General features: G+C 34.3%; 2 protein-coding genes across 4 annotated transcripts; both read left to right on the forward strand.

Moving 5' to 3' along the window:
- Positions 1-477: 477 nt before the first annotated feature.
- Positions 478-7,343, forward strand: LOC128546358 (loricrin-like). The gene is made up of 3 exons (XM_053516795.1): positions 478-641; positions 935-1,182; positions 7,285-7,343. The coding sequence occupies exons 1-3, from the start codon at positions 478-480 to the stop codon at positions 7,341-7,343; spliced, it is 471 nt and encodes a 156-aa protein (XP_053372770.1).
- LOC123559853 (uncharacterized) lies at positions 3,459-25,488 on the forward strand. 3 transcript variants are annotated; one of them, XM_053552382.1, is made up of 12 exons: positions 3,459-3,676; positions 8,892-8,988; positions 10,337-10,480; positions 14,476-14,508; positions 14,782-14,864; positions 16,004-16,699; positions 17,037-17,070; positions 18,898-19,047; positions 19,372-19,452; positions 20,275-20,433; positions 21,237-22,292; positions 22,627-25,488. In XM_053552382.1, exons 2-12 carry the CDS (start codon positions 8,931-8,933, stop codon positions 23,613-23,615), a joined length of 3,483 nt encoding a protein of 1,160 aa, XP_053408357.1. In that variant the 5' UTR covers positions 3,459-3,676; positions 8,892-8,930; the 3' UTR covers positions 23,616-25,488. The 3 variants fall into 3 exon arrangements, with proteins under 3 accessions (XP_053408357.1, XP_053408356.1, XP_053408355.1); XM_053552380.1 differs by having other exon boundaries at positions 3,460-3,676; positions 20,047-20,433; positions 22,627-25,483; XM_053552381.1 differs by lacking the exon at positions 19,372-19,452 and having other exon boundaries at positions 20,047-20,433; positions 22,627-25,487.
- Positions 25,489-26,241: the final 753 nt, after the last annotated feature.

Genomic DNA, 26,241 nt, shown 5'->3' on the forward strand with positions numbered 1-26,241 from the left:
GCTCAAAAACTAGGTCACTATGTCAAATAATAGAAAAAGCGATATCATACACAAAACTGTGTCATGTGGGGACAGGTGAGCGATTCAGGACCATCATGGTCCTCTTGTCTTGAAATAGTTGATTATAATTTACACAGGCACGAAAGATGAAGTTCATTTTGCATATAAAATGGCAAGATTTTTAATGTATAATAAGTGGAGACATTTTGTCGTATTTATTCTTCAACATAACTTACTTTATTTTTTGTAACTTCCAAACAAAAATGTAATCAAAAGTAATCGAAAATGTAATCGGTGATAACACGAAGTTTTAGGTCTGTAATCGATTGTATTACGATTACGAGTAATTGAAAATGGTTTTGATTAATCACATGCCCCTCGTCGATCTGGCTCGTGGCGTTGAATTCTTCATGTGAGGAGGTCATCCAGCTGGCGTGCGAAAGGTTGATGGTTTTACCAAGGTATCCGCCCTAGCCCATGCCAAGGGGCTACCGAGGTCTTCCTCCACCATCAAATGCTAGAAAATCACCAAATGATCTAGAAATGTGTCGATGTGACATTAAGCCCAACAAAATCAACAAACGTACATTTCGTTTTCGGAACGATTGTTCTGTGGTACTCTACAGTAAAAATAAGCAAGAGTAAGTCCGAAGACTACGGAAGCTCATAGGGGACATGTGATTTTTTATAAGCACACGATGTTACTATATCTTGGCCACGAGATATAAAAAAGAAAAGAAGTTATCTCGTGGCCACGAGATATAAAAAAGAAAGAAACAAAAAATGTTAACTGGTGGCCACAAGATATAAAAAGAAAAAAAAAATCTATCTCGTGGCCACGAGATATAAAAAAGAAAAACAGTACTAGTAGTAGTGGTGATGGTAGTGGTAGAGGTGGAGGTAGTAGTAGTAGTGGTAGTGGTAGTGGTGGTAGTGGTGGTGGTAGTGGTAGCGGTGGCAGTGGTGGTGGTCGTAACAGAAGTTGTGGTGGTAGTGACAGTGATGGTGATAGTGATAGTAGTGGTGGTAGTAGTTGTAGTAGTGGTGGTGGTCATAGTATTGGTAGTGGTAGTAGTGGTGGTAGTAGTAGTAGTAGTGGTTGTAGTGGTAGTAGTGATTGTGATAGTGGTAGTGGTTGTGGTCGTCGTAGCATTGGTATTGGTAGTAGTGGTGGTGGTAGTGGTGATGGTAGTGGTAGTGGTAGTGGTGGTGGAAGTTGTAGTATTGATGGTCGTAGTATTGGCAGTGGTAGTAGTAGTGGTTGTGGTTGTAGTATTAGTAGTGGTGGTGGTAGTGGTAGTTATGGTGGTCGTCGTAGTATTGGTAATGGTAGTATTTGTGGTGATAGTGGCAGTGGCGGAGGAAATAATAATGGTGGTGGTCGTGGAAGTGATATTGGCTGTAGTAGTGATGGTGGTAGTGGTAGTAGTGGTGATTGTCGTAGTATTAGTAGTGGTAGTAGTAGCGGTCGTGGCTGCGGATGCACTTGCTGGTCTGGATCAATGCTGGTCGCAAAGCTACTATGTTGGTGTTCCTATGGCATGTCTCAATCTATGTCATCATTATGGTTTAAGTTTATGCATTGTTGTAAATTATATATTTTCTAATAGCATTTTCAAATACATGCATTATTTGATAACACCGTTCTGTAGACCTGTGCTATTACCGTTTGTTTCAGGAGTTCGCTGTGTTGTGCGCCTGCAGGTCAAAACGTACAAAAGATAATAGGTAAGGGTAGATTTCTCGAAAGCACAGAGCACCAAAATCACAGCCCCAGAGCCACGCATTTACATAGTAGACCCACAACAAAAAGAAGCTGTAATGGAAAAATATTTCAGACGGGTTGCTCCAAACATCCAACAAGTACATATTAATATAAGCTAAATATTGATAAAGGGGAAGGAAATAGTAAGGAGCGAAATGGGGTCGGGGTAGGGGAGGAATCCGAAGGGGAAAGTTGAAAAAGGACGCATATTCAAGGGAATGCCATGTTCTTTAAAAACAGCCGCACTACAACGTAAACCACAATAGCGCAGACACCAAAGTGTGCCCATGTTTTCCCGGTCCCTTGTGAATTAGTTTCAATTTAAAAAGGCAGTACCTTCTATTTTAAGCTTTTCGTTAATTTATCGAAAGCCAAAACAAGACATTAATATTTTACCCGCTCTTCGCTAGCTCCTGATTTACTAAAAAAAATAAAAAAATAAAATCATCTTTTTTTTTCGCTCGACGCCTCATATATTTTTTTTTTTTTCAAAAAAAATCCATGAACGACTTTTAAATCAGGTGTGGCCTTATCAAAATGCTTTACATTTATGTTTACAAAAATTGTATTTCAAAAATACTTGTCTAGTTTTTAGACGTAAGTAGTTTGTGTTGTGTTGAGCCATGCAGACAACAACGTGTTTTCTATTCAACCCCAGAGTATAATGGAAGGCTGTATTTTATTTACTCTTAAGTGATTCCTTATTTGAGACCATTATTCTCAAACGTTTTTATACTAAATTGTTCAAAAGAACAAGTAAAGAGGTTAGCCATGTCTTTTATACCATACGCGCAAGAACAGGTGTAGGACAGGGAGAATCAAGCTCCGTAAATTTTTAGAAGCTACGGTGTCGTTGTATGTTTTGCCTGCAATCTGTCTTTTGAAGACAATTACTCAAATATCCGTTTTCGATTTGTATTAATTAATGAGACCATATTGCTCATTCTTATCCTAAAAATCCTTAAAATTCAGCATTTGGCTATTGAAATTACCTATAGTAATGTCTCTTTGCAGAATGCCTGTCATCAATGAAATATTTCCTGGACCTTTAATCAGCTGAGTACATGGGTAGACCACCAGCATTCCGTGAGCCGCCTGGATGGCTTCCTCACCTGAAGAATTCAACTACCCATGTGAGGTTCGAACCCATATCGGTGAGGGGCAAGTGATTTGAAGTCGGCGACCTTAACCACTCGGCCACGGAGTCCCCTTACCTAGGCCACAGTTAGAATATGGGAGTAAGGGGTTTCGGGAATATATTTCTAAGTAGATTCATTTTAAGTATTCGGTTATTCTTATAATCTTAACTATACTTTTTTAAAAGTTATATCCTATTCAAGCTACTGTCACACATGTCCATCCGCACCGTACCTCAACGCACGGACATATCCGTCTGTGTGACTGTAGCTTTTAAGAACTTCAGCATTATATCAGCAGGATCAGGTTATAATTTAGATACAGGAAACGGAATTTATTATATGTTTGGCGAAAGTATTCAAGAAGTACTTCGTAAGAAACCTTCCTGTTTACTTAATATTTAATTGTATGCAGTGATGCTTTACCTAAATACTTATATACATGCAACCATAAAGTGAAAAAAATATCAAGCCTTAAACAGGATTTTGCTTAGTTTCCGGAACGGAAAAACACTTAACAAACGTTTAAGTCATTTCGAAAGGCCATGTTAAATCATTTCACTTAATACGATAGAATGTAAGAGTAACTGCGTAACTGGAAGATAATACCAAGTAGGTAGATGACATGCACAATAAACTCCATGTTATATGAACAGCAGCCATTTTGAAAATTATTACGGAAGTTTGGAATAACAATAACTAAATTTTATATTTGACAATAGTATGAAAATACATTGAAAAACGTACAACCGGAGTTTTAAGCAGTTTTGAAATGGTGAGTAACACTAATTGTCTTCAACTGAGTGGAACAATTATTTGCCTGTATTTTTAAATGCAATGCATTAAAAGGTTATTCTGTTTTTATGTGTTTTGTTTATTAAAAATTGCTGAAAATTTTACTTTCTACTTTGTCATGTTTGTTTTATATTTACATAATCCAAATTTTCAATATTAGCTATTTCTGAATCTCGTATTTCCGACACATACATCAAATATACTGAGTTGTATAACAAGCATATACAGGAAATATACGTCCCGTATGTTTGAAATATACAAATTATTTAAATCCCGTATTTCCGGCATATACGGAGTTGTATACGAAGAATATACGGGAAATATAAGTCCCGTATTTTTAAAATACACAAAAATTTCATATCCCGTATTTCCAGAATATACGGGAAATATACGGGGTTGTATACAAAGAATATACGGAAAATATCAGTCCCGTATTTTCGAAATATACAAATTATTCAAATCCCGTATTTCCGGCATACACGGGCAATATACGGAGTTGTATACGAACAATATATGGGAAATATACGGCCCGTATTTTCGAAATAAACAAATTATTCATATCCCGTATTTCTAGAATATACGGGAAATATACGAGGTTGTATACGAAACATATACGGGAAATATACGGCCCGTATTTCCGTAATATACGGGTTAATTTATTCCCGTACACCAGCATATACGGGAAATATACGAGGTTGTATACGAAACATATACGGGAAATATACGGCCCGTATTTCCGTAATATACGGGTTAATTTATTCCCGTACACCAGCATATACGGTAAATATAAAAGTGTTGTATACGATCAGAATAACCTTTTTAAAAAAGTTCCGTATTTCAATAATATACGGGGTATCGTATATCAAGAATTTCATAGTATACGGAAATCCGTATTTTATTAGTATACGGACTTTTAAATATATAAGTCCCGTACACGCCCGTATTTTAGTTTTCCCGTATTTCTTCCCGTATATTAGTAATATACGGAATCCCGTACACTCCCGTATATTAACACTTTTTTCGCAGCGGAAGGTATAGTTACTCCGTGTCTGTTTACAATAAATAGACCGGGATGTTTATAGTTGTGAATCATGTCATGTCGCTGCAGTAGGATTGCTTTCAATAAAGACATAGGACGACCATGAACTTTATGTAACTTATTCTTAAATTCAAAGTCATCTATAACAGTTATAATACTATACCGCTATGATGGGTAATTCAATGGAATTTAAAGAAAGTAACTGATACTGCGTTATTATTGGGGGGTGGGGTGGGGGCTGGCTGGTGATCATTATTTTTTTCTTTTTTCTTTTTTTTTCTTTTCTTTTTCATTTTTTTTTTTTTTTTTTTTTTTTTTTTTTTTTTGGTTTGAAGTTTGTAAAATTTCTCAAGTTGAGAACGAAAAAACATTTTAAACAGTAGAAACACACTGTATTCTGCGTACATGTATTAAGTACTGTGCATGCTGTCAATTATCAAGTACATGTATTACTTTGTCACTGATTTAACAGAAAAACCGATATTTCTATATTTTTGATTGAAAATTACATGTAATTATAGTAGTCGCAACTTGACCGCGATGGTTGACCTTAGGCTGATTATTCATATCGATTATTTCATTTTAGAAATCAAGGGTGCTTAGGGTAGCCGTGTATATTTATATGGAATTAATTTGTATACAATGCAGTATAAAAGTATATATACTTACATTTGATCAATTAAAACCTTCCAATACACTTATTCATATTCACACAAATTTATATTTCCTCTTTCTCGTGTAGCTCGTGTTTTACGTACACTCCTTTTCAATAATAGGTTGTGCTTCATTATGTATTATAATGCAAAGGTCAACCATCGGTGTCAAGTTGCGTCCACTATACCATCATAGAAGCAACAAAGTAAAAACAACTAGTTTTGTCATGGAGATTTACAATTGCACGGAAATAACTGGACAATCTAGTAAAATATGCTTTTCGTCTTCAATATAGTTCAAGTAGTTAAAATGTTTGGTCATTCATATCTCCCCATTCAGATGGTAGTCTATGGCGATCGTCGAATTGTCCGAAACTATGAGTTTGTGATTCTGTTGCTATATTTTACAAAGTTGTATTTTTTGAAAATTTAAACAACAAATCTCTCAAAATCCTTTGGAACATTTTTATCATCAATATTTTGGCGGCCATCTTGATTTCAAAATGACCGCTTTAAATTATGTTATTTTCCATTTTCTTATCAATAAAACACATTCTTTTAAACAAATATGTCTACATCATCATGTTTCATAAGGTTATACTTCTCGTTTCAAGCACATCTATGAAACGATAAAGACAAATTAAAGGAAGTCAAAAATACAATTATGCATTTGCTACGTGGCATCATACATGTAAATCATTAAAATTATTCAATTATCAATGAAGCGATTGCATTTGTTGTATAAAATAAGTCAAGATAAACTGTGTATGTGATATTATCAGTATTTATCCTTTGGGTTTGGAAAAAAGATAGATAACTACAAAATGCGAGAGATATATCCAGATATCTTGGAATGAACATTCACAAATACATTATTTTCTCCATTGTTGAGCTAAATAAATCAAATTTTAGTTGTGTTATACACAATGCTTTATTCTAAAAATATAACTTAATTAAGTGAATCAAATAGAAAGTTTACGTTGAATACTTTCATGTGAGATAACAATGCAGCTGACTTACCGAAGATTATTGGTTCTACCAAGGCACCTGTCCATGCCTTTAATATTGCTGGGAGAGGCACCTGGGGCCTTCCCTTACTATTCAAAGCTGGACATTTGCTATATTCCTGAAATGTTTAGATGTGACATAAAACCCTATGAAACAGAACTTCATGGCCCAGTTCTTGACCACAATCTTATGTTGAATATTTAAAGTTTTCACCAAATCGATACAGTTCAACACATATGGAAACTTTCTAGATTTAATGGTTGAGGAAGCCTTGGTTTGCCCCCTCCCCCTCCCCCCTCCCCACCCACAGGCATTATTTCAGGCATGTGTGGCCACCTGGTAGAATCGTTGACCTTCCGCAAGCCGGCGACGACCTGAGCAGGGCTCGAACCCACAGAGATTATTGTCAATTGATTTGATACTAACAACCTTCATAACTTAGCCATGGAGGCACCGTGTAAAGTGTACTAGATGACCAGTTAGGTTGTCAAAAATAATACATCACTGCAAAATAGATTGCAAAGAGATCTTTTACATTTTTGAGCTGTGTAATGTAATATTCAAAGAGTTTATTATTAAATTTAAATATTAAAAACATAGTTCCAAAATTAGGTTCTATCAGAGTAGAAAGATATTTCTCTTGCTATTCAGGCTTTAATGGTTTTATGTTGGTAATACATGCAGTTATTTACATATAACCGGATATTCAGTTGGTAGAACAATCACATCTAGAAATCTAGAAAAAGTTCAACATTAACTTGACCAAGATGAAAGAAATATGATTACAAAAGAGGACAATTTTTAAATTGTAATTACAATATTTATACTTACAAACATGTATAGTAAAAAATTCTTTCTTTTTTTTTAATTTTTAGTATTTTTTTACAGTACCTAAGATACCTTTTAAAGCAAACATAATAGAGAAAGGAGGTACATTTGAAGATTAATTCCCCCACTAACTTAATACGGTATAACAATTATTGCTATATCAATGGATGGCAAGCCGTTAGGCTGGCTCTTTTGAACAAATGTTTATTTAATCAAGTGGTCATAGCTCCTGATTTTTTCTTCAAAAACAAAAGTTATAAGAAGGCCTTAATCAAGACTCGTTCATGTGTGATTGTGATATTTAAGTTCCCTATTTGGAGTTGTTAATACATTGCCATTGGTTAAAGAAATTGGATTAATTGTATATATCAAATACTTCCGTGTGTTAAAAATATAACATTTTGTATTTAAGATATTTGAGACTATAATAGTTACATTTAGAATGAAAGAGTTATTAAAGGTACAGTTAGTGTGTGTGGAAAATAGGGAGTGGGGTGGAATTCTCCATATTTCACTTCTTCTCGAGCGTAATAAATTTATCTCGAAATACGACATTTTATCTGGAGCTCTCGACATCTTATTTACAAGAGCTCGACTTATTATCTCGAGCGCACAACATCTTATTTTCATCACACAATATCTTATTTTGATCACACGACATCTAGCTTCAGCGCACGATTATTGTGTCAGAACTCAGATAATTTCATCTAACAAAGATAAGTGTGACTGCGTCCTTAACATACCACCTTAGCATACAACCCATTCAAGCAAGCAAAATAAAAATTCACCGTCTAGATTTTCTAGTGTTCATCCCTGGTCTATGTTGAAACTGTTCATAATCCTTTTCATGTTTTTCTTATAAATATAAATACATTCAATAAACAAACAAAAAGAAATGTTTTGGTTTATGCTATTAATTTAGCTTGATAAAAGCTTGAAGCTTATTTGAATGACACTCGAATTTTACTGCCTGGAGAAACCAATACTGGAGTCATGTGAGAAGGCATGGCCGTCACTCAGTGGCGCTCGAACCCACGATCTATGGGTTGAGCAGTCGGAACCTCAAACACTTTACCACCCCTCCCCTAAAAGTAATATTTTAAAGATGAAAATGAAAACAAACATGACACAAAATTAAAAAAATATATAGCTATCCGAGTTGGGTTTGAACTCGCGACTGAAAAATTAAAACAAATAATTACAGGTTTGCAACGATTTTAAACTATTCTTTATCTCATGGAACTGCAGTGTATAATCCATGACTGAAGCAAACTTTTCTTTAATTTTTCACAAGGTTTCTATTGTAAACATTGGTCAACTCATAGATACTCAATTTCTGCTACTTCATCTAGAAGACTAGTCTGCTGACTTACTACTAATGGACCATTGTGTCTGAAATCATTCGTCCTCCACCTCTGATTATTCATGTGGGGAAGTTGGCAGTTACTTGCGGAGAACAGGTTTGTACTTGTGCAGAATCCAGGAACACTGGTTAGGTTAACTGCCCGCCGTTACATGACTGAAATACTGTTGAAAAACGGCGTTAAACTCAACACAAAACAAAAACCAAATGTATTACTATTGTGTCACTGTTCCATATTAAAATAGATATTCAAATAGCATTCACGTACACAAACTGTATTTTAAGATAAATATTTTCATAATAGATATGTCGTCCTAAAGCAAAGTGACCTACCAAGTGCTTGATGGAGAGGCCAAAAAAGAACAAAAATGGAAGAAACTACTCCCAGGATGGCCCAACGGGTATGTAAAACTTTGTACATGTAGTCAATCTGAGTACTGACCCTCTAATCATAACAAATACTTTTTAATTCCAATTTTTCATGCTGTATCTGACTCTGAATGTTTGATTCACTTAATCCAATCTTATTTCATGATTAGTTCCATATTCTTAGATCCCCTCTCTATATTCCAGTTTGTTTAGTTCTGCAGATTGATTTCTCGTTAATGGCAACCCCATTATTTTAACTTATTTTATCTGGAGTTCAAAGTTTTCTTCCTTTTTTACATTGAAAATCAGACGATAAACCACAAGGAAGCCTTGTTTATTTTCATTATAACACGCGCATTGAGACATTGTTTATCGAGTTAGGTCATTAACCTGAATGAAGCACGTTAGGATAAAAAGCAACTGATTTCAAGAAACAAACTATTCAGTTGATCGTCCAGCTCCGTATATTTGTAATAAATTGTATATAATACTGATTCCATTTTAGCTCACCTGAGTCGTGCTGAGAGTAAGACATTGGGCCGTCCGTACGTCGTTTGTTAAGATTTTTTTCTAACCTCTTCCCTGAACATTTGGTGGAAGTGAATGAAACTTGACACGGGCTTTCTTCCAAAGCTGTGGAAAAGGGTCCGTTTGGCTGCACATAAGGACCGCCAGAACTTAAAACAGAAATATGTTCAAACGGCATCACGTTTCAAATAAATGGTTTCATTTTGAAATGATTTCACGGACATGCCCATTTAGTGATATTTTACAAATGTTGAAAAGATTGTTTAGATTCCCCGAAATACATGACCGCCGAGGGGGCATGGTCACTTTTCTCTTTGGAACATTTTAAAGCATCTCGAGAGAAATTTTAATGAATTTCGAAACAATTTTACAGAAATGCTGCTTTGGTAACCTATAATTGTGCAAGCAAATAAAAATAGCGGCCTAGGGTTGTATATAGTAGATTAAAAACCTTCTTGTTGAATTTCAACAAATCTTTCTTTGGGTGACCGTCTACCAAAATTTTAAACATCATGTTGACTTACCCAAACAAAGTCGCCCTGATATCTGTTTGAGCTGTAAATCTCCCGATAAACTAAAGGCATCATGACTTAAAATGACGACCGTCACCTGTAAAATATTCCAAATTATGAAGTATTTCCACATTGAACACATTGAAATGATGGCATATATAACTGATAATAGAGCAGGGGATTTAGTTAGACTGCAGCATTGAAATGAAACCACTACAGCAATAAGACGCAATTAATAGTCTTTATTTTCAGCGAACTTTGATTATTTTTACATAAGTATTGATGTCATTTTCTTTTAACTGAGAGGTCAGAGGTTTAAGTTACATATAATTAATTACAGAGAACATTTTGCAAGATAGAAATAGGAGTATGGTGCAAGCGAACCAAGCTAATAACATTCTACCGGATCAGCAAAATAATATTTCCTCAGGCGGAGCACTACTTGGTGGACGACAATCACGAGACAAGCCGTGTATTTCATCAGGTAAATATTTCCTCTACAAGTAACAATTGTTTTAAGCCTAAGACAGGATGTTAAATATTGTTTGACAGAACGATTTCATTAACAAGAAATGAGATGTATATAAAAAAAGATAAGTTTAGTGCTAAACTGACACCATGAATAGTGCTGTGTACAAGATACGACATGACGTAATGGCAAGAACGTTTAAAATATTTTATCTCGTTTCTCAACGAGGGCCATTGGTGAATATTGCTCCTATACACTCAAGAAAATTAAAAACCAACATCCAGGTATTTTGACAAGTCGAAAGATTTCCTGCGGCCAGAAGTTATACAGACCAGAAATTGTTATGGACGTATGTGTGACCACTCAGCCTAAAAAGTAACCTATGGGTGAATGACGTGCGTTTTTTTTTTTTGTTTTTTTTTTATTATTATTATTATTATTATAATACCATTACGCTTTAATGAAGGAAATTTTACTCCATTCTACATGATTTACAAGTAGATCTATGGCTATGGAATATGTACATGTATTTCTTAATTCTGAAAGTTATTCTTTTGAGCAAAAATAATTATATTTCCATTTCATGTATAACATAACTTTTAGCTCAACTGGTCACATTCCTTGATGACTATACTGAAATACTTTACTAGAGCTTTCACAAATGTGATTCATGCCTTCACCTGGACTTCTTTGACAACACAGGACCATAATCCAGGAAATTGAAGAACATTATTCACACAAAAACCCTTATGCACAACTAGGTATCAGTATTGATCATTGCTGAAAGTTTGAATAAGTTATATGAAATAATGAATGAGGAATTCAAGTCACAAACATTTCTCTATATCTCAAATAGAGTACCAGCTATATTGCAAAAACGGCGTTCCATAAAAGCGATAAGCCAATCGCATATCGGTAAAAAGTCACGTGAAATCACCCAGCCTCTATATGCTACACTACTTGTTGTATTCCAATATACCTGCGGCCTCCAGGTCGCAGGCAATAAACATCGAATCCTGTCTAATCTGATGGTTTCGTTTGTTACTGCTGTATGTGTAGCTGGTGATTTAATTTATGCCAAACAATTTCATCAATCAATATAGTGCATGCATTTACGAAAATCAAATTGTTTTAACAGAATTTTTATCCAATATATCTCCGCTAATACATTTATTTGAAACACGTTTTTAAAGTAATAGAAATAATTGTTATTAGTAAATGAAATGTAACACGCACTGTTATTATTTTTATTTTAATATTCTTTAAAATATTCGAGAATACATTTATTTGAAACACGTTTACATTTGTATAAAGTAATTGTTATTAGTAAATGAAATGTAACTTGCACTGTTATTGTTTTCATTTTAATATTCCTTTAAATATTCGCTGATACATTTATTTGAAACACGTTTATAAAGTAATTGTTACAAGTAAATGAAATGTAACACGCACTGGTATTATTTTCATTTTAAGTAAAAATGAATTTATGCTTTCATTTACTTTTCTGGTCGTTCATGAGAATTCTGCTTTTTCATGCCAGTTATTATTATTTTCAGTTATTTTATTCTAAAATTTCAATATAATCATGACCGAAGATTCAACAGATATAAATATAAGTTCAGGGGTGTAATACTGGCGTCATGGCTATGAAAAGAAAGGGCGAAATCCAGTAGAAAGAACCAAAGAACGCCACCCGCTCATACAAACACCCTAATATCAGTGTATGTACAGTACATATAAACAAAGATAATAGATAATTATAGACAAAGTAAAAACATATTTAAAAAAAAATAAAGACAAAAAAGCGAACACGGTGGAACACCGCCTTGGACCTACCAGTGGCAAAAAACATCACTAGGATTTTTTATCCTGTTTATTGTGCACACAAATCATTCATAATCCCTACCATATTACATTTTGTCCCAAAATTGCCTAAAGTCTGAACGTATATAAATGAGGTAAACTTTGAATTTTCTTTCATCAAGAACTATTGTTTCATCAAACTGCGTGCAATTAAAGCATTTTAACTTTACTACAATTTTTAACCGATCTTCTGAATATATCAGAAATTTTCAATACTGACACATCTCTCGAGCACAACCAAACATGGTCATAAATTCTATGAAAAGAAGCTTGAAATATGGTTAAGATCCTCTTTAAGTGAGCTAATTAAATCGTTACAGCCATGCTTCTATACACAAACACAAGGATGAATAGCCAACAGGAAAGGCCACGTTCCAAAAATGCAGCCTCTCGAAAGCGCAACTCAAAGCACGCAGACGTGCAAAAGACCAGAACACACAGAGAAACACACACACATACAAAGACAAAGCAAACACACGAGGACAAAACTAACAAGTAAAGGAATACAGGGGGAGGTGGGGGGGGGGGGCACCGACTTTGAACGATCATTGGCAAAGTCACCACTGGAAGATACACGCAATGGCGACAGAAGGAAAGTTATGTAAAATACAAAAATTCTCTTGTATATTATATATAAATCAAACGTTAAGAACCAAAGCCGCGTGTACTCAGTGTCTTTGCACAAGACAGAGCATCAAGGAAAACAGGCCAAACGACAGATATCAAAGCAGTTCAGTCCCGGTAAGATTTAAGAACTACCCAGAGTCCCCTGCATGTTCCGTTAGACACAATCAAAGGGGAAAGCGTAGCGTCCAACTGTAAAAGGATTGAACACTAAACCATTTTTCAGGTCTGAAACTCTGGTTAAAGAACTAGGGCCATCTTGTTCTCGGATAAGGGTCGCCTTTCTTTGGGCATATTCAACATTTATACTGATAAAAGAGCAGGGAATTTTAGCTGCGTCACTACACAGAAAGCACAGCTGCTCTCGTTACCAAATTCATTAATAAATCAGTATTACCATGCGGCGAAAACCAAAGTTAGTTGCCGGGAAGACATAAGTTTATTAATCCGCCTGCGGTAACAATCTTAATCAACCGTAAGCCGCCTATGATTCACGAACGAACAGAGAGATTGAACTTTTAAAACTATAGAAGTTAATATAGTATTCAAGTCATTGTCCTTGTTTCTAAATGAATTTTAAATGAATAAAAATGCTGTTTTTGTAATCTAAATGTCAAAAAAGGACAATTACAGAACATTAATTACAGAAACTACTCTTCAAGGTCGAATACATTTTCAGAAGGCTTAGTACCAAGCTTAGTACCAGATTCAGGTGAATATTTCTATTAACAATTGATAAAATATCGAACAAAAACAATTCCCTTTAATACAGGCAATAGCATAAATTAGAGACTACTGAACATGGAACAAAGTTACAAAGTCGGAAACGTTCAAACAAATGATGCGCTCATGCAAGCTTTCAACACGGTGTTCAATAACTTATTTATAAAACGGAAATGTTTTATTTTAGGCATTAGGTACATGAATATACTAGAATCAAATTTCAATAACTGCTACTAATAATCTGGTAGAGTATTTTAAGAGAAATGTTTTATATAGTTGGAACAAATATGCGCAATTTCAAATACTAATATACATTTGACAGCATTGTTGCAAGTTTTCCTCTTCACGTGCAATTAACGAAAAAACATATACTCGATAATCCTGCATAATGTCCTAAATTTTTAAACCTTAACAAGTCACTTTGAGCAAAATGTGCGTCCTTCGTCACCTCGTATTTTGATTTAGAATCGATAATATTTCTGATTCTGCGCGATCATGGAGACCGTTCTATGTTTTCATGACAGGCATTTGCTTTTAAAGTCAAAGCTTGAGGCATGAGGGTAATCATAAGCAAACAAATCAAACCAAATCTGCTATTATTTTGCTTGGTTACGTTCTTTGTTTCGAAAGGATCTTCCTATAGATTTTATTTCATAACAAGCCTGTGTCTGAATTAATTGCATCAGTTTTGTGTTTTTGTTTTAAATTCCAGCTAATAAAACATAATTCTTCTAATAGATACTCCTATTCCAGGAACTATACGCACATGTATCATTGTTTCTTTTTTTTTTTACTTTCAGCTCTAGAAACAAGAGGCCAAGGTGACGGGCGAGGTATTTATCTTAGTTCTCTGTAAGGTTTGCTGTAATTCAGCATGACTGAAAGAAATTATACTTTTTTCTTTATCCATCATTTTATGATCTTATGTAAGATTTTTGGCTAGGTAACATGTTTCTAAAATGACGTGAATTCGTCTCGGGGAAAGTCAGTGTAATCTAAGGCTTGTAAAACTGATACTCCTGTCCGGTTTACGCAAGTAAAAGTAATCATTTTGCATATGACAATTACTGTATGTATTTTTCTGTTCAAAATGTTTTTTACTGAAGAGGAGACAAGACCAAGTGAAAGTGTTCAAGAGGCGGACGTCTTCAGACAATATGGTGTACCACATGGTCTACTGGTTTCACTGGTATGTCGTGTTAAAAGCAATATACATTATCATCAAACTGTCAAACGTGTATGTAATTTTTATTAATAATCAAAATGGATTTGTTTATTTTTTTAATCATTTTTTTTTCTGACCATAACTTTTAAATTGTCAAAAATAAGAAATATTTTGTGTGTTATATGTTTGCCTCGAAGTGACGTTTTTCTATATCATAAAAATCTCAAAAGTAATTTAACTTTCTCCTCAGCAAAATCACTATGCGTATGTCCATTCAATAGGTTTTATTATTTTCCTTTCTTATTAACCACTGGAGTGAGAATTATGTTCCTCCCAAAAACTTTTACTGATAAATATGTTTGTATTTGTAGCAATCGAAGATACATAATGTCAAGTTCATTCACCCATTGTTTCCAAACCGTAGCTATGAATAGTCGAATTCAAAATAACCTGACCAACAAAGGTCATTATTCCTTTAGTAAACAAAGGGATATTTACTATATTTTCCGAAATGGTATCAAAATGGTCATAACTCTAGTTGTTGTATGCAATGAATGTGATGTAAATGCCATTTTTATGAAACATTCGTTAGCCGACATGTGTTAAAAAAGTCATAACAACTTCGATGTTTCTGTGAATAACTATTCTTCGACATACTTTTAGTCTATACAACACATTCTAAAGAAGATAACTGAAGGCAATAAATTTGTCCTTAAGGCTTTTGTCCTTTTTGTATTATGAACATTATATGGAAAGCTTGACTTTTTTTAGAAACTGTTCAAATTAGAATATATATTGATGGGTAACTGTTTGCATGTGACTATATTGCCCAGGGGTTTCTGGTTTCTTATTCTTTTAGGGGTTTGAATATTTGTTTACCAAATTCCTTGTTCTTAGAAGTGAAATTTGTTCAGACCTACTCTAATTGAGTTGATGAATGTCTATGGATGGTTTTAATGTGTCTTTATGTCCTTTAATTATTGTTCCTTGCTTGCTTTTTACTCTACAGCAAAAACGCAAATTATGTGTATACGTTTCCAAAATGTATGGAAATAAACACATTTGTTGATATTGAAAATTCACATTACTGTGCCAGTCAAATATTCGACGAGAACACATAATTCCCTCCTTATAACACTTGTTGATGATTTTTTGTATTTTAGATACGTATGATGTTACAATGGTTGCAGCAAGAAAACCGAAATCACCAACAGTGGGTTCAAGAAGAAAATCAAGAGCAGCTGCAACGGCTACATCAGGAGAACCGAAACCATCAACAGCGGGTTCAAAATGAAAACAAAGAGCAGCTGCAACGGATAAAACAGGAGAACCGAGACCATCAACAGCGGGTTCAAGATGAAAATCAAGAGCAGCTACAACGGATAAAACAGGAGAACCGAAATCATCAACAGCGGGTTCAAGAAGAAAATCAAGAGCAGCTGCAACGGATAAAACAGGAGAACCGAAACCATCAACAGTGGGTTCAAGATGAAAATCAAGAGCAGCTGCAACGGATAAAACAGGAGAACCGAAATCATCAACAGCGGGTTCAAGAAGAAAATCAAGAGCAGCTGCAACGGATAAAACAGGAGAACCGAAACCATCAACAGCGGGTTCAAGGAGGAAATCAAGAGCAATGGATTAAATGGGAGAACCGAAATCACCAACTGTGGATGCAAAGCAAAGAAAGAAAACAACATAACCAAATGCAACAGGAAAATCAGGAGCATTTTGAGCAGCAGCTTCGACAACTACGACAGGAACGTATAAAAGACTTGCAATTAAAACAGAAAGAAAATCTAAATATGCATAAACCTATCACAGCAAAGTCTTTTGTAATGGAGCCACATTGGAAACAGGTATTTCAAAGAAGATCCATGAAAACTTTAGTTAAGTTAGGCAAACATAAAACAATAACATCAGTAACAAACAAATAATTTGGTTATATTAAATGTCCATGCAACCAAGCTAGCTTGATCAAAGTAATTCTTTGTGTTAAAATTGAGCGGAGTTGAGTCCTATAGGCAATAACCGTCTTTGTCAAAACATCATGACTAACTTGATTAAATTTCGTTTAGATAAATTATATACCCTTTATGTATATCAAGTATGTTTTGTATTATAAAAATATGAATTATAAATTTACAGTTGAATTAGATTTATGTCAGTAAGATCATTTTATACTGAATGTTTCAGCGAGACGGAGCTGATTACTCAGACGAGGGAGGAGGTATATATGCAAATTGATAAAATTCATACTAATTTCAAAAATATTATATATTAATATGTCATATTCTAACAGCGATGCTCGGTTTTGCAGGGGAAAAAAACGTATAAGCTTACCGGCACCATTATATCGGCAGTATACATGTATCTTGATCTTAAAGATTAGCCTTTTATTTGTTCAGCCAAAACGCGATCACGAACGATAATTATATAAAATATATAAATGGATGGAATATGTTAGTTTTAATTTGTAACTTTGTTAGGGCTAAATTATAGTTAAAGACTAGAATGACAAACATAATTCTTTGGAAGTAAATGATGTGGAACGAAGGTAACACAATATTCATTCCGAGGTATAGAAATCAGATCATTTATTCACATTTTTGTGCCCCATCCCACCCTATCACCATCTTTCGCTTTTTGTGCCCCCCCCAACGCCCCCCCCCCACCCTCCATCACATTATTTTTTTGGAGAGGGGACACTATGAGTTGCCCTTTTCCGCCCGTCTGCCCAAGCCCACATTTGCATACATTGTGGCTATAGGAACAATAGGTAACTACACTTTTTCTTTGATGTCATTCATTCCGTAAGGTTTTTATGTGGCTATTTTTCTTTTACGTGGCTAAAAGAACAAAAGAGATAATAAAAAAGTAGCCACATAAATACCCATGTGTAGGAACGTCCGTCCGAATGTGTATCATTCATGTCCCAAAAAGTATTTGATCCAGAGTAATCAAACCTCACAGGATTGTTATTCAGCACGAACAGTGCACCAGGGGTTTTAATTTGGATCTCACACGGTCAGACCAGAGTTATGCCCTTGATTCAAATAGGCATAAAAAGGGCCTATGTTTGTGTCGCATGTTTCTCAAAAAGTATCTGACCCAGTAATAGGAATATTATTTAGAATGTGAAGTTGTGCATCTGGGATTTTGTTAGAGATATCACTCAGTCAGACTAAAGTTATGGCCCTTGACGTAGTAAATAAATATGCATAGAAAAGCATAACAATTGTTTCGCACATATCTAAAAATATATTACATAGGGTCATGAAACATCATAGAAATATTATTCAGTATGTGAAATTGTGCACATGGGATTTTGTTCTGAATATTTATCGGTCAGACCAGAGCTATGGCCATTAGTTAAGAGTCGTAAAGCATTAGGGGATTGTTATATAGTATGTAAAGATGCGGACCTGGTGTTCTGTTTGGGATTTCACTCAGCCAGGTTGAAGTTATGGTCCTTGACTTAGTGGGAAAAAACACATAAAGTGCTTATGTTGCATATGTCTTAAAAATTCTCCTAGAGTAATGAAATCATGTAGGAATATTATCCATCATGTGAATTTGTGCACCTGAATTTTTTGTGTTTTATTTTCACCAGAGTTATGGCCCTTGACTTAGTCAAAAAAAGGTTTATCAAACTGTACTTGACCTAGAGTCATAAAACATTAAAGGATTGTTTTATAGCCTATGAAGTTTTGCATCTGGTGTACTCTTTGAGATTTTACTTTGGCCCTTCACTATGTGAAAAATACACATAAAGTTTTTAATATTTTGTTGCAAACATCTTAACAAGTATCAAACCTTGGGTATTAAAATTATGTACAGTCAAAGGATTGGTGGTACCTGTGTCCTATGGACACACATCTAATTTAATTGTTGTTTCCACCTATGTATTAATTTAGGGGTATATTTCAAAATGTCTGTGCATTAGCTTCTTTTTCTAAACAGGTTTCAAACTTTTAGAAGGCATCCATAAATACAAAAAAAATCATCTAGTTTCACGATTGACATTTATTAACACGTTCTTATATCTTATTTATAGGTGACATTTGTTGCATGTGCAGAAAATGCAAATGTTATTGTCATATACATGACAAACAAATTATACACGGGGTAGTAAAAGACAAGCATGAATTAGCTGCTACGATGGAACGCGACACTGGACATCATCGCATGGTACCCAGAGATAAAGGTATTCCCTTTTTTATTATTCGTCTCTGATCACCAGACATTGTTCATTGATTTGTCAAATGCAAACATAATTAAAGCTTATTTTGACCAACTTTTCTTTCTTCAATGATATTTTAGTAATTTATAAAGCAATAATGTCAAGTAAGAAATTCAAGCTTAAATTTTAATTCATTAAACCTTTTAAACGTTTTTTCTATAAACACAAAATTTATATGTATAATGACATTTCACATTTTTTTTCATATCAAGAAAGGGAAGCGCTGTAAGACATTTTAAGCATCAGTTAAATGCAGTCTTCAGTCTTTTAAAACCGAATATTTTTCAGTGAAGAAACTAACTGAAGCTGATGGAGATGAAATTCACTGTAGAAACGTTGTATCAAGAGATATGGCTCATAGAGAGATGGGTAAAAGCAAAGCTTCTTACGCCTCTGTACACTTTGGCATTATCTTTGATGTGACTTACAATATGTTTATGAAATATTTGCTTGCTTGATATATTGTCAAGTATGAAGTCAAATTTAATCTTTATTCTCGGATATGACAGGATAATAAAAGAATTTGTTATGTTATGGTTTCTGTGCATTTTGTCGGGCTGTCATTCTGTTGATCTGAAACGAACGAAAGTCTCGTTCAGATACAAAAAGTAACAAAAAAATAAAAAGGGTCTTCTCACGCAGTTACGGTAGTGGATCCGTAATGACAATCGGTATTCTTCGGTTGTTTTGAAAATGATTTTCTGCAATGACCGAAGGATGCCGAAATCGCATACGCATGATACTTAATCGCACGGAAATTGCAGATTGTCAATACGGGTCCACTACCTTAATAGGCTCAAAGACGCTTTTTAATATAAAATCTTAATTTCGTCCCCGGTATTTCTATTGTTTGTGTTTGACAGTCTAAATTTGATAGTTTAACGCTTTTTTCTGATCATCACATGGATGTCGTTCAAATTGTTACAAGATGATGTAAAGTAAAATTAGTGTATTATATTTCAGACATCGATAAATATATAAGTATTGAGGAATCAAGGCATGTCGGGCGGAATGATATAACTGGTAAAGTGGATACGACCTTCTCTGTCACAAACGGTGTTTCAGACTCTGATATTCCGAAGGGAGAGTCTAATGTTAGCACAAAGAAGACGCATCAGTATCCAGATGATGGGACGTCTGCGGTATGCGGAGGTAACCCTGAAGATCCAAGCGATGGATCAGACAGTGAAGACGATTCTAAGAAGGATCGTGGTGCAAAAGATGACGATTCTAAGAAGGATCGCACAAAAGATGAAGATTCTAAAAAGGATCTTGCACAAGATGACAGAGAAGAAATTGACCTCAACAAGGATGGAAACAAAGAAGATACTATTTCTGGCTGGAGGATAGGTATGTTGTTAAAGAAGTACGTTTTTGAAACAGTTGAAGCAGATTTGAGATTTCAACTTTAAACATCTTAACTGTGTCACGCATTGGGAGAACACAGTTTAATCGTAAAATTATTTTTGCAGTACATTTTAATTTACCATTTCATCACTTTTTTTAGGAACGACATAATGAAGAGATACTATTATGATTTCTCTTCGCATTATATGAATATAGATATTAATTGAGTTTGTATAGCGAATGGATGCACACACGAAATTATAATATAAACGTATCACTAAAAAATATCTGATTTATACGGAACACACCAGCTAACCTGTCGTTGATACAGGAACTTGGTCAACATGTCAAAATGTTAAGAACATCGAATCACACAATGAATTAATGTTATCTGTTATACTACCAAACCCTAGTTTTGAAAAGTCACGAAAATGCCCCTAAAAGATATATTTTAGAAATGAATACCATTTTAAAGAGTACAGATGTGTAGATTTTGATTTATTTTGCTAAAACATGGTTGAATATCGCAAACAATTTAAATGCTCTTCTTCAAAAGGGCATGACAACGCCGTTATTAAAAAATCTAGTCATTTAAGTAAACATTTGTGACTTTTTAAAATTGGGTTGAAGTCGTAAAATAAGTAAATTTATATGGTAGCAAAGTTTGATCTTGTTTTTAAATGTTTACATGTTATCATCAACATATTGCTCGATAACGGTCATTTTAATAATAGTACTGCAAGTATATTTGAAGATATTGGCAAATAACCAAATTCGACAATATATATTGTTCTACTACATTTCAGATACAAAAGTTTGGAAAGTATGCATTGAAATGAAAAATGTACAAGAGGCCAATCGTTTATTGAATGAAAGAATCCTACCTGACCAGGAGTTACTAGATCGTGGTTTAGAAGTATTTGGTATTTCTTCGAAAATTGTGCAAAACATATGCGCTGCTATTTGCTGTTACATGAAAGAAAACTTTCTTCATATTAACCACGTCTGCCCTGCGCTTGACTATAGACACGAGTTAAGCAACAAACAGATCACATTTGTTATCTACAGAGCACGTCCTCATGAGAATGAAGCATTTGAATATCGGTATTATATAAGGCATATTAATGAAATATCAACGAGTTGTTCAGAAGAAAATGAATTTATTACAGAACTTGAACAAGACGTCCCTAAAGAATACGCCAAAACAGAGAAAGTTGTAGAATGCTTAAACAAAAATTCAAAATCCCTTATGGAACAGCACACAAATCTCACTAGAGTTTCTATTGGTTGGTTTAAATCAAAGGGATTTGCAACAAAACATCAGAATATAACACAGAAGACTTGCATCGTTTTGTATGTGCAGGTAAAAGGGTTTGTTCCCTTAAATGAGACCGCTTTACCGGAAGTAATAGATGGAATTGATGTCGATGTACGTGAATGCGTTGTCTTGCCGTACACATTTCCTAACGAACACCATGAACATATTAAAATGGGTTGCGCTATACATGGCGGATTGAGGAACGCACAAGGGCGAGTTCTTGGGGGAACGCTCGGCGGGTTCTTTGAAGTAGGTGGGGAGATGTATTGTATTACAAGCGCTCATACTTTTATGTCTCCAGCAGACATGGGTAAATTGAACCAGTGTGGGAAATTCTGTGACCTAGGCCCAGGAAACGATATTGAAACGTTTGAAGCTCACCAACCAGTTGTAGAAGGATCAAGATCGTTTGGTAAAGGGGTGCGTGCTGTTTATAAAGAAGGTGGCAATGGCGAAGCTGGAGTAGAGGCAGTGGTAATTAAAGTACAGGACAGATTTCCCGTTTCTGGAGAGTTTCCAGCATGTCCATATCGTAGAAATCCAGGTACTAATTAAAATTTAAGAATATTCCCTTAGATAAAGGTTATAATAGATTCAAACAAATGAACTTAAGTTTTCTTCTGAAGTTAGCTTGTATTAAAGTCACTCGAAAGCCTGGGACATTAACTTATTCCATTACGAGCTTGAGCAATTGGTGTATAATGTTACATGTTTTCAACGTTTAAGCAATAAGATTTGTAATAATTAAAAAAAAAACAGCATGCATATCTAGTGATAATGTAATTACGTAAAGTGCTGGAAAAGTAAAATGCATTGGAAGTCATTGCGAACGTCATTTTTTCCATCAGCACAATAACTGAAACTGAATTTTTTTTCAGGAATCGACCGTCCAAACTTTTCAACTGGGAAAATGTGTAATCGAGAAGAAGTAAATAGACTAATTAGAAGTAAAACACTGACGGTTGTAAAATTTGGTTGCTCATCAGGTTGGACAAGAGGAAGTTTTCGATTTTCTGCTGGAGCGGCAAGATGGAGCAATATGGTAGGATCGATTCATAATTTTGGAATTTTATTACATAATCAATTCGAGATAGAGAATATTGGAGAAACACTTTTCGCTGAATTTGGGGATTCTGGTGCATTAGTGTTTACTGATGAAAACAACGAGCTTTCAGTTATAGGTACTGTTGAAGGTGGAACACCAGGCGTTATATATGTGACACCAATTTGTGATGTGTTTTCAGCTTTGGAATTGCAAAACGTACAAAGCACGAAGGAATTCACATTGCATTACCAAGACATACAAAATATACCAATGGAAATTAGATCGGACTCGTATTCATCACGGACTATAACAGATAGAAGTGATTCAGGAATATCGACAAACGACGACGCTGTTCTTAAACATATTGAAGAAAAGTTTAAGACTTTTGATCAGGAAATAACACAAGAGGTCGCCAGGCATGTTCAAGAAATAAAACAAAACATGAACACTAGAGTAAATCAAGAGTTACGTCCTGTAAAATCTGAATTAAACACGCTAAAAACAGAAGTAACTTTACTTAAATCCGACATCACAAACATTAAATCGGAAGTAGAAAAAACAAAGTCAGAGTTGAAGCAGGATATAGATAAATCAAACACCGAAATTCAGAGCAAAATGAATGTTATGCAGGAACAATTTAAAGCGCAGCTGCAGGAGCAAACTAATTCTATAAAGAACATGCTTTCCGAATTCTTTCGGCCAAATCCTGCGGCAAACGCTTCGAATACCAATCTACATAAAAGATCTTCATATTATATTTACTGGCATGTTCAATATTTCTTTGTATTGGAATCCTGTTTTTGCTTTAGAGAGAGACTTTGAAGTTCCATAAGGCTCTTAATTGTATGTTAAAAACAGATAATGCTGCTGTCCAAATAGAAACTACACATAATTAAATACTAAGAAAAATGTTACTTTCAATATTACACATGAAATTATGAAGTTAATGTGGTCACAAAGGGAGATAATCAATACAGTACATTTTATCGTACTTTCTAATAATATGTTAATCATATAGTAAAACCTATGAGAAATCCATGAGAAAACAATTATCAAACATTGGATTTAACAAGAAAATAATGTATTCTATGTTCATAACAAAAAATGTGGCCGTCACATTTTAATCAAAGGCATTATTTAAAAGATAAAGACAACCGGAATGTCAGTATCTTTCACGTCAATGCATATAGGCATTGATAGAAATTCCGAAGAACCATCTTTTAAAGGAGTCATGCAAATACATCTACTGGAAATTTAACATGCAACAACATGTATAAAGTATTGAATTTCGTAATTTGAAGCTCGTTCTCAAAAATAATAAATGCAACAGTCAAAAGGAGAGCTCACTGGTTCACACTCAAATTGCAGTGTTGAAAGAGACATTAACAATGACTGTTTTGAGCTTAAAACTTGATGTAATATTAATGGCACATGGTTATTTATCTGACCAGTCTCTTGCTGTAGTGAGTTTTGAGTCATTTTGCTAATTGCATTTTTGTAGTGACTGTCTCTTGAAACACTGCTTTTATATCTAATATATTTTTGTTACACATTTCACGAATTAAATAATTTTCTCTTGCAATATTTTACTGAAAATGCTGTTGACAAGTACTTTGTCTTTTTATCTAAGATATTTCTAAAGATTTTAATTCGGCATTTTCTAAAACGGTTAACATAAATACAAGTGTATTTATATCATAAAAGCCATGATATGTTTGATTAGATTAGTTTGGCATTTTTCCTGCCTGATGTTATTCGTGGCAGTAAAGTATCTATATTAAACCTAATCCTAACCTATTGTCAGTGTATTGTACGCTCCAGTGTACTACCTATAGTTATATTCGATACTGCATATATTAGTAGTAAAATTTGAAGAAAAAAAGATTTAGTCAGATGCAGGACTCAAACTTGGCAGCTGGACGTTTTGTCCATACGGCTATATGCACATCTGACATTATGTTAATTAAAATATATATTATTGTTATTATATTATTATTATACCAGATTTATATAGCGCCCTTTTCATGATCAATTTCACGTTCAAAGGCGCTTTATATATATGCAACAGTCATATGGTTATTTTTGTTCAGTTACTGAAAATTAATTTACGGAAATATACTGAATATTTATGAATGCCAGGGCACTGACACCACACTTTGACATGCTAACATGGCTTTTCGAAATAATAAAAATACTGCTATGAGGAGTTAATTTCATATATTTACATACACTATATAGTTTGTGTGGAAAGAAAAAAAAACGTTTATTTACGTATAAACAGCATTGGCGTAACGATATCGAGAACAGTTCTTTCCGCGAGACTGCACGTGCAATCTGACGTCATCTATAAAATTACAAGAACAAAATGGCGTTATTCGGAAAATTATTATCAAAACTGGACACCAAAATATCAAACAGAATAGTACATTTTAGCTAAACTAATAAACGTGATGGGGCGTTTTAGGTCTTCTATCTACACGTTGAAAAGATCGATATCCTGTAATCTATTTTGATTTTTTTGTAACTCATGGAAAGCAGACCTCTTTATTTTTGCAGCAAGCTACTGTAAAACTTAAGGAGGTAGGATACCTTGTTACAAGGGTAAATTCAAATTAGTTGAACCGCAGCATCTTTTTGTATTTCGTGTAATATGAAGTTTTAACTGCTACAATCTCAATTTCGTTCGTCTCTGTCCCTTCAAGTTCAATTTTTATCCAGGTTTGAAGAATATGACCCTCCAAAGGTATTTCATATTAAAAGAAGAACGAAAATACGGATATTTAACACTTTTCAGTGTATTTTAGTTTCATTGATATCCGTAGAAGTCTGCATAGTTGATAATTTTACTGGTATGCACGTTATCTTTCTAATATAAGCTTAAAATGTATATGTCGCGGGGCTCGTGTTTCCATGGTAACGCATTTTCTCTCATTTTTAAACAACTATGTATAAAAATAGGGGTTTTCGACGGCTTCAGTGCCATTATGTTAATGACCAACATGAAATATTTGGGAAATATTATTAGCAAAATACCAAGCACTTTACATGGTACCCTATTTTTCTTAAATTTTAAAGTAACCATGGCAACAGAGATGTTAAAAATAGCTTATATCTTGCTGTTTGTCGTAATTTCTTTTAAAAAAATATTGAATAAGATTATCTTTCTAGTTGATGTAGCTTTAAAACATATTATTTCTAACGTAGGTTACATTTTCGTGTTATTTGCATTTATTCAAACAAATTTCACAGCTTAGAATACGTACAGCAGTACCCATCGTCTGCCATTTTTCATGGAAAAATCGTTCAGCGTGCTGTTATTATTCTCATGGATATTTTTGAAATGAAAATAAAAAGCCGAAGCTGTGTTTCTTAAATAGACCAGTGTCAACGCTTTTGAATTTTACATTTAGATACATAGGTCACGGGCTTCGTTTCCATGGTAACATCA

The sequence above is a fragment of the Mercenaria mercenaria genome, chromosome 10 (assembly GCF_021730395.1).
Source record: "Mercenaria mercenaria strain notata chromosome 10, MADL_Memer_1, whole genome shotgun sequence".
Taxonomy (NCBI): Eukaryota; Metazoa; Mollusca; class Bivalvia; order Venerida; family Veneridae; genus Mercenaria; species Mercenaria mercenaria.

Coding starts and splice junctions, on each gene's coding strand:
- LOC123559853 (XM_053552380.1), top strand. CDS start 8,931: ATGGAGAGGCCAAAAAAGAACAAAAATGGAAGAAACTACTCCCAGGAT. Junction 17,071..18,897: donor TTACTCAGACGAGGGAGGAG/GTATATATGCAA, acceptor TCTTATTTATAG/GTGACATTTGTTGCATGTGC. Junction 20,434..21,236: donor TATTTCTGGCTGGAGGATAG/GTATGTTGTTAA, acceptor ACTACATTTCAG/ATACAAAAGTTTGGAAAGTA.
- LOC128546358 (XM_053516795.1), top strand. CDS start 478: ATGCCAAGGGGCTACCGAGGTCTTCCTCCACCATCAAATGCTAGAAAA. Junction 642..934: donor TACAGTAAAAATAAGCAAGA/GTAAGTCCGAAG, acceptor TAGTGGTGGTAG/TGGTGGTGGTAGTGGTAGCG. Junction 1,183..7,284: donor TAGTAGTGGTGGTGGTAGTG/GTGATGGTAGTG, acceptor ATTTTTTTACAG/TACCTAAGATACCTTTTAAA.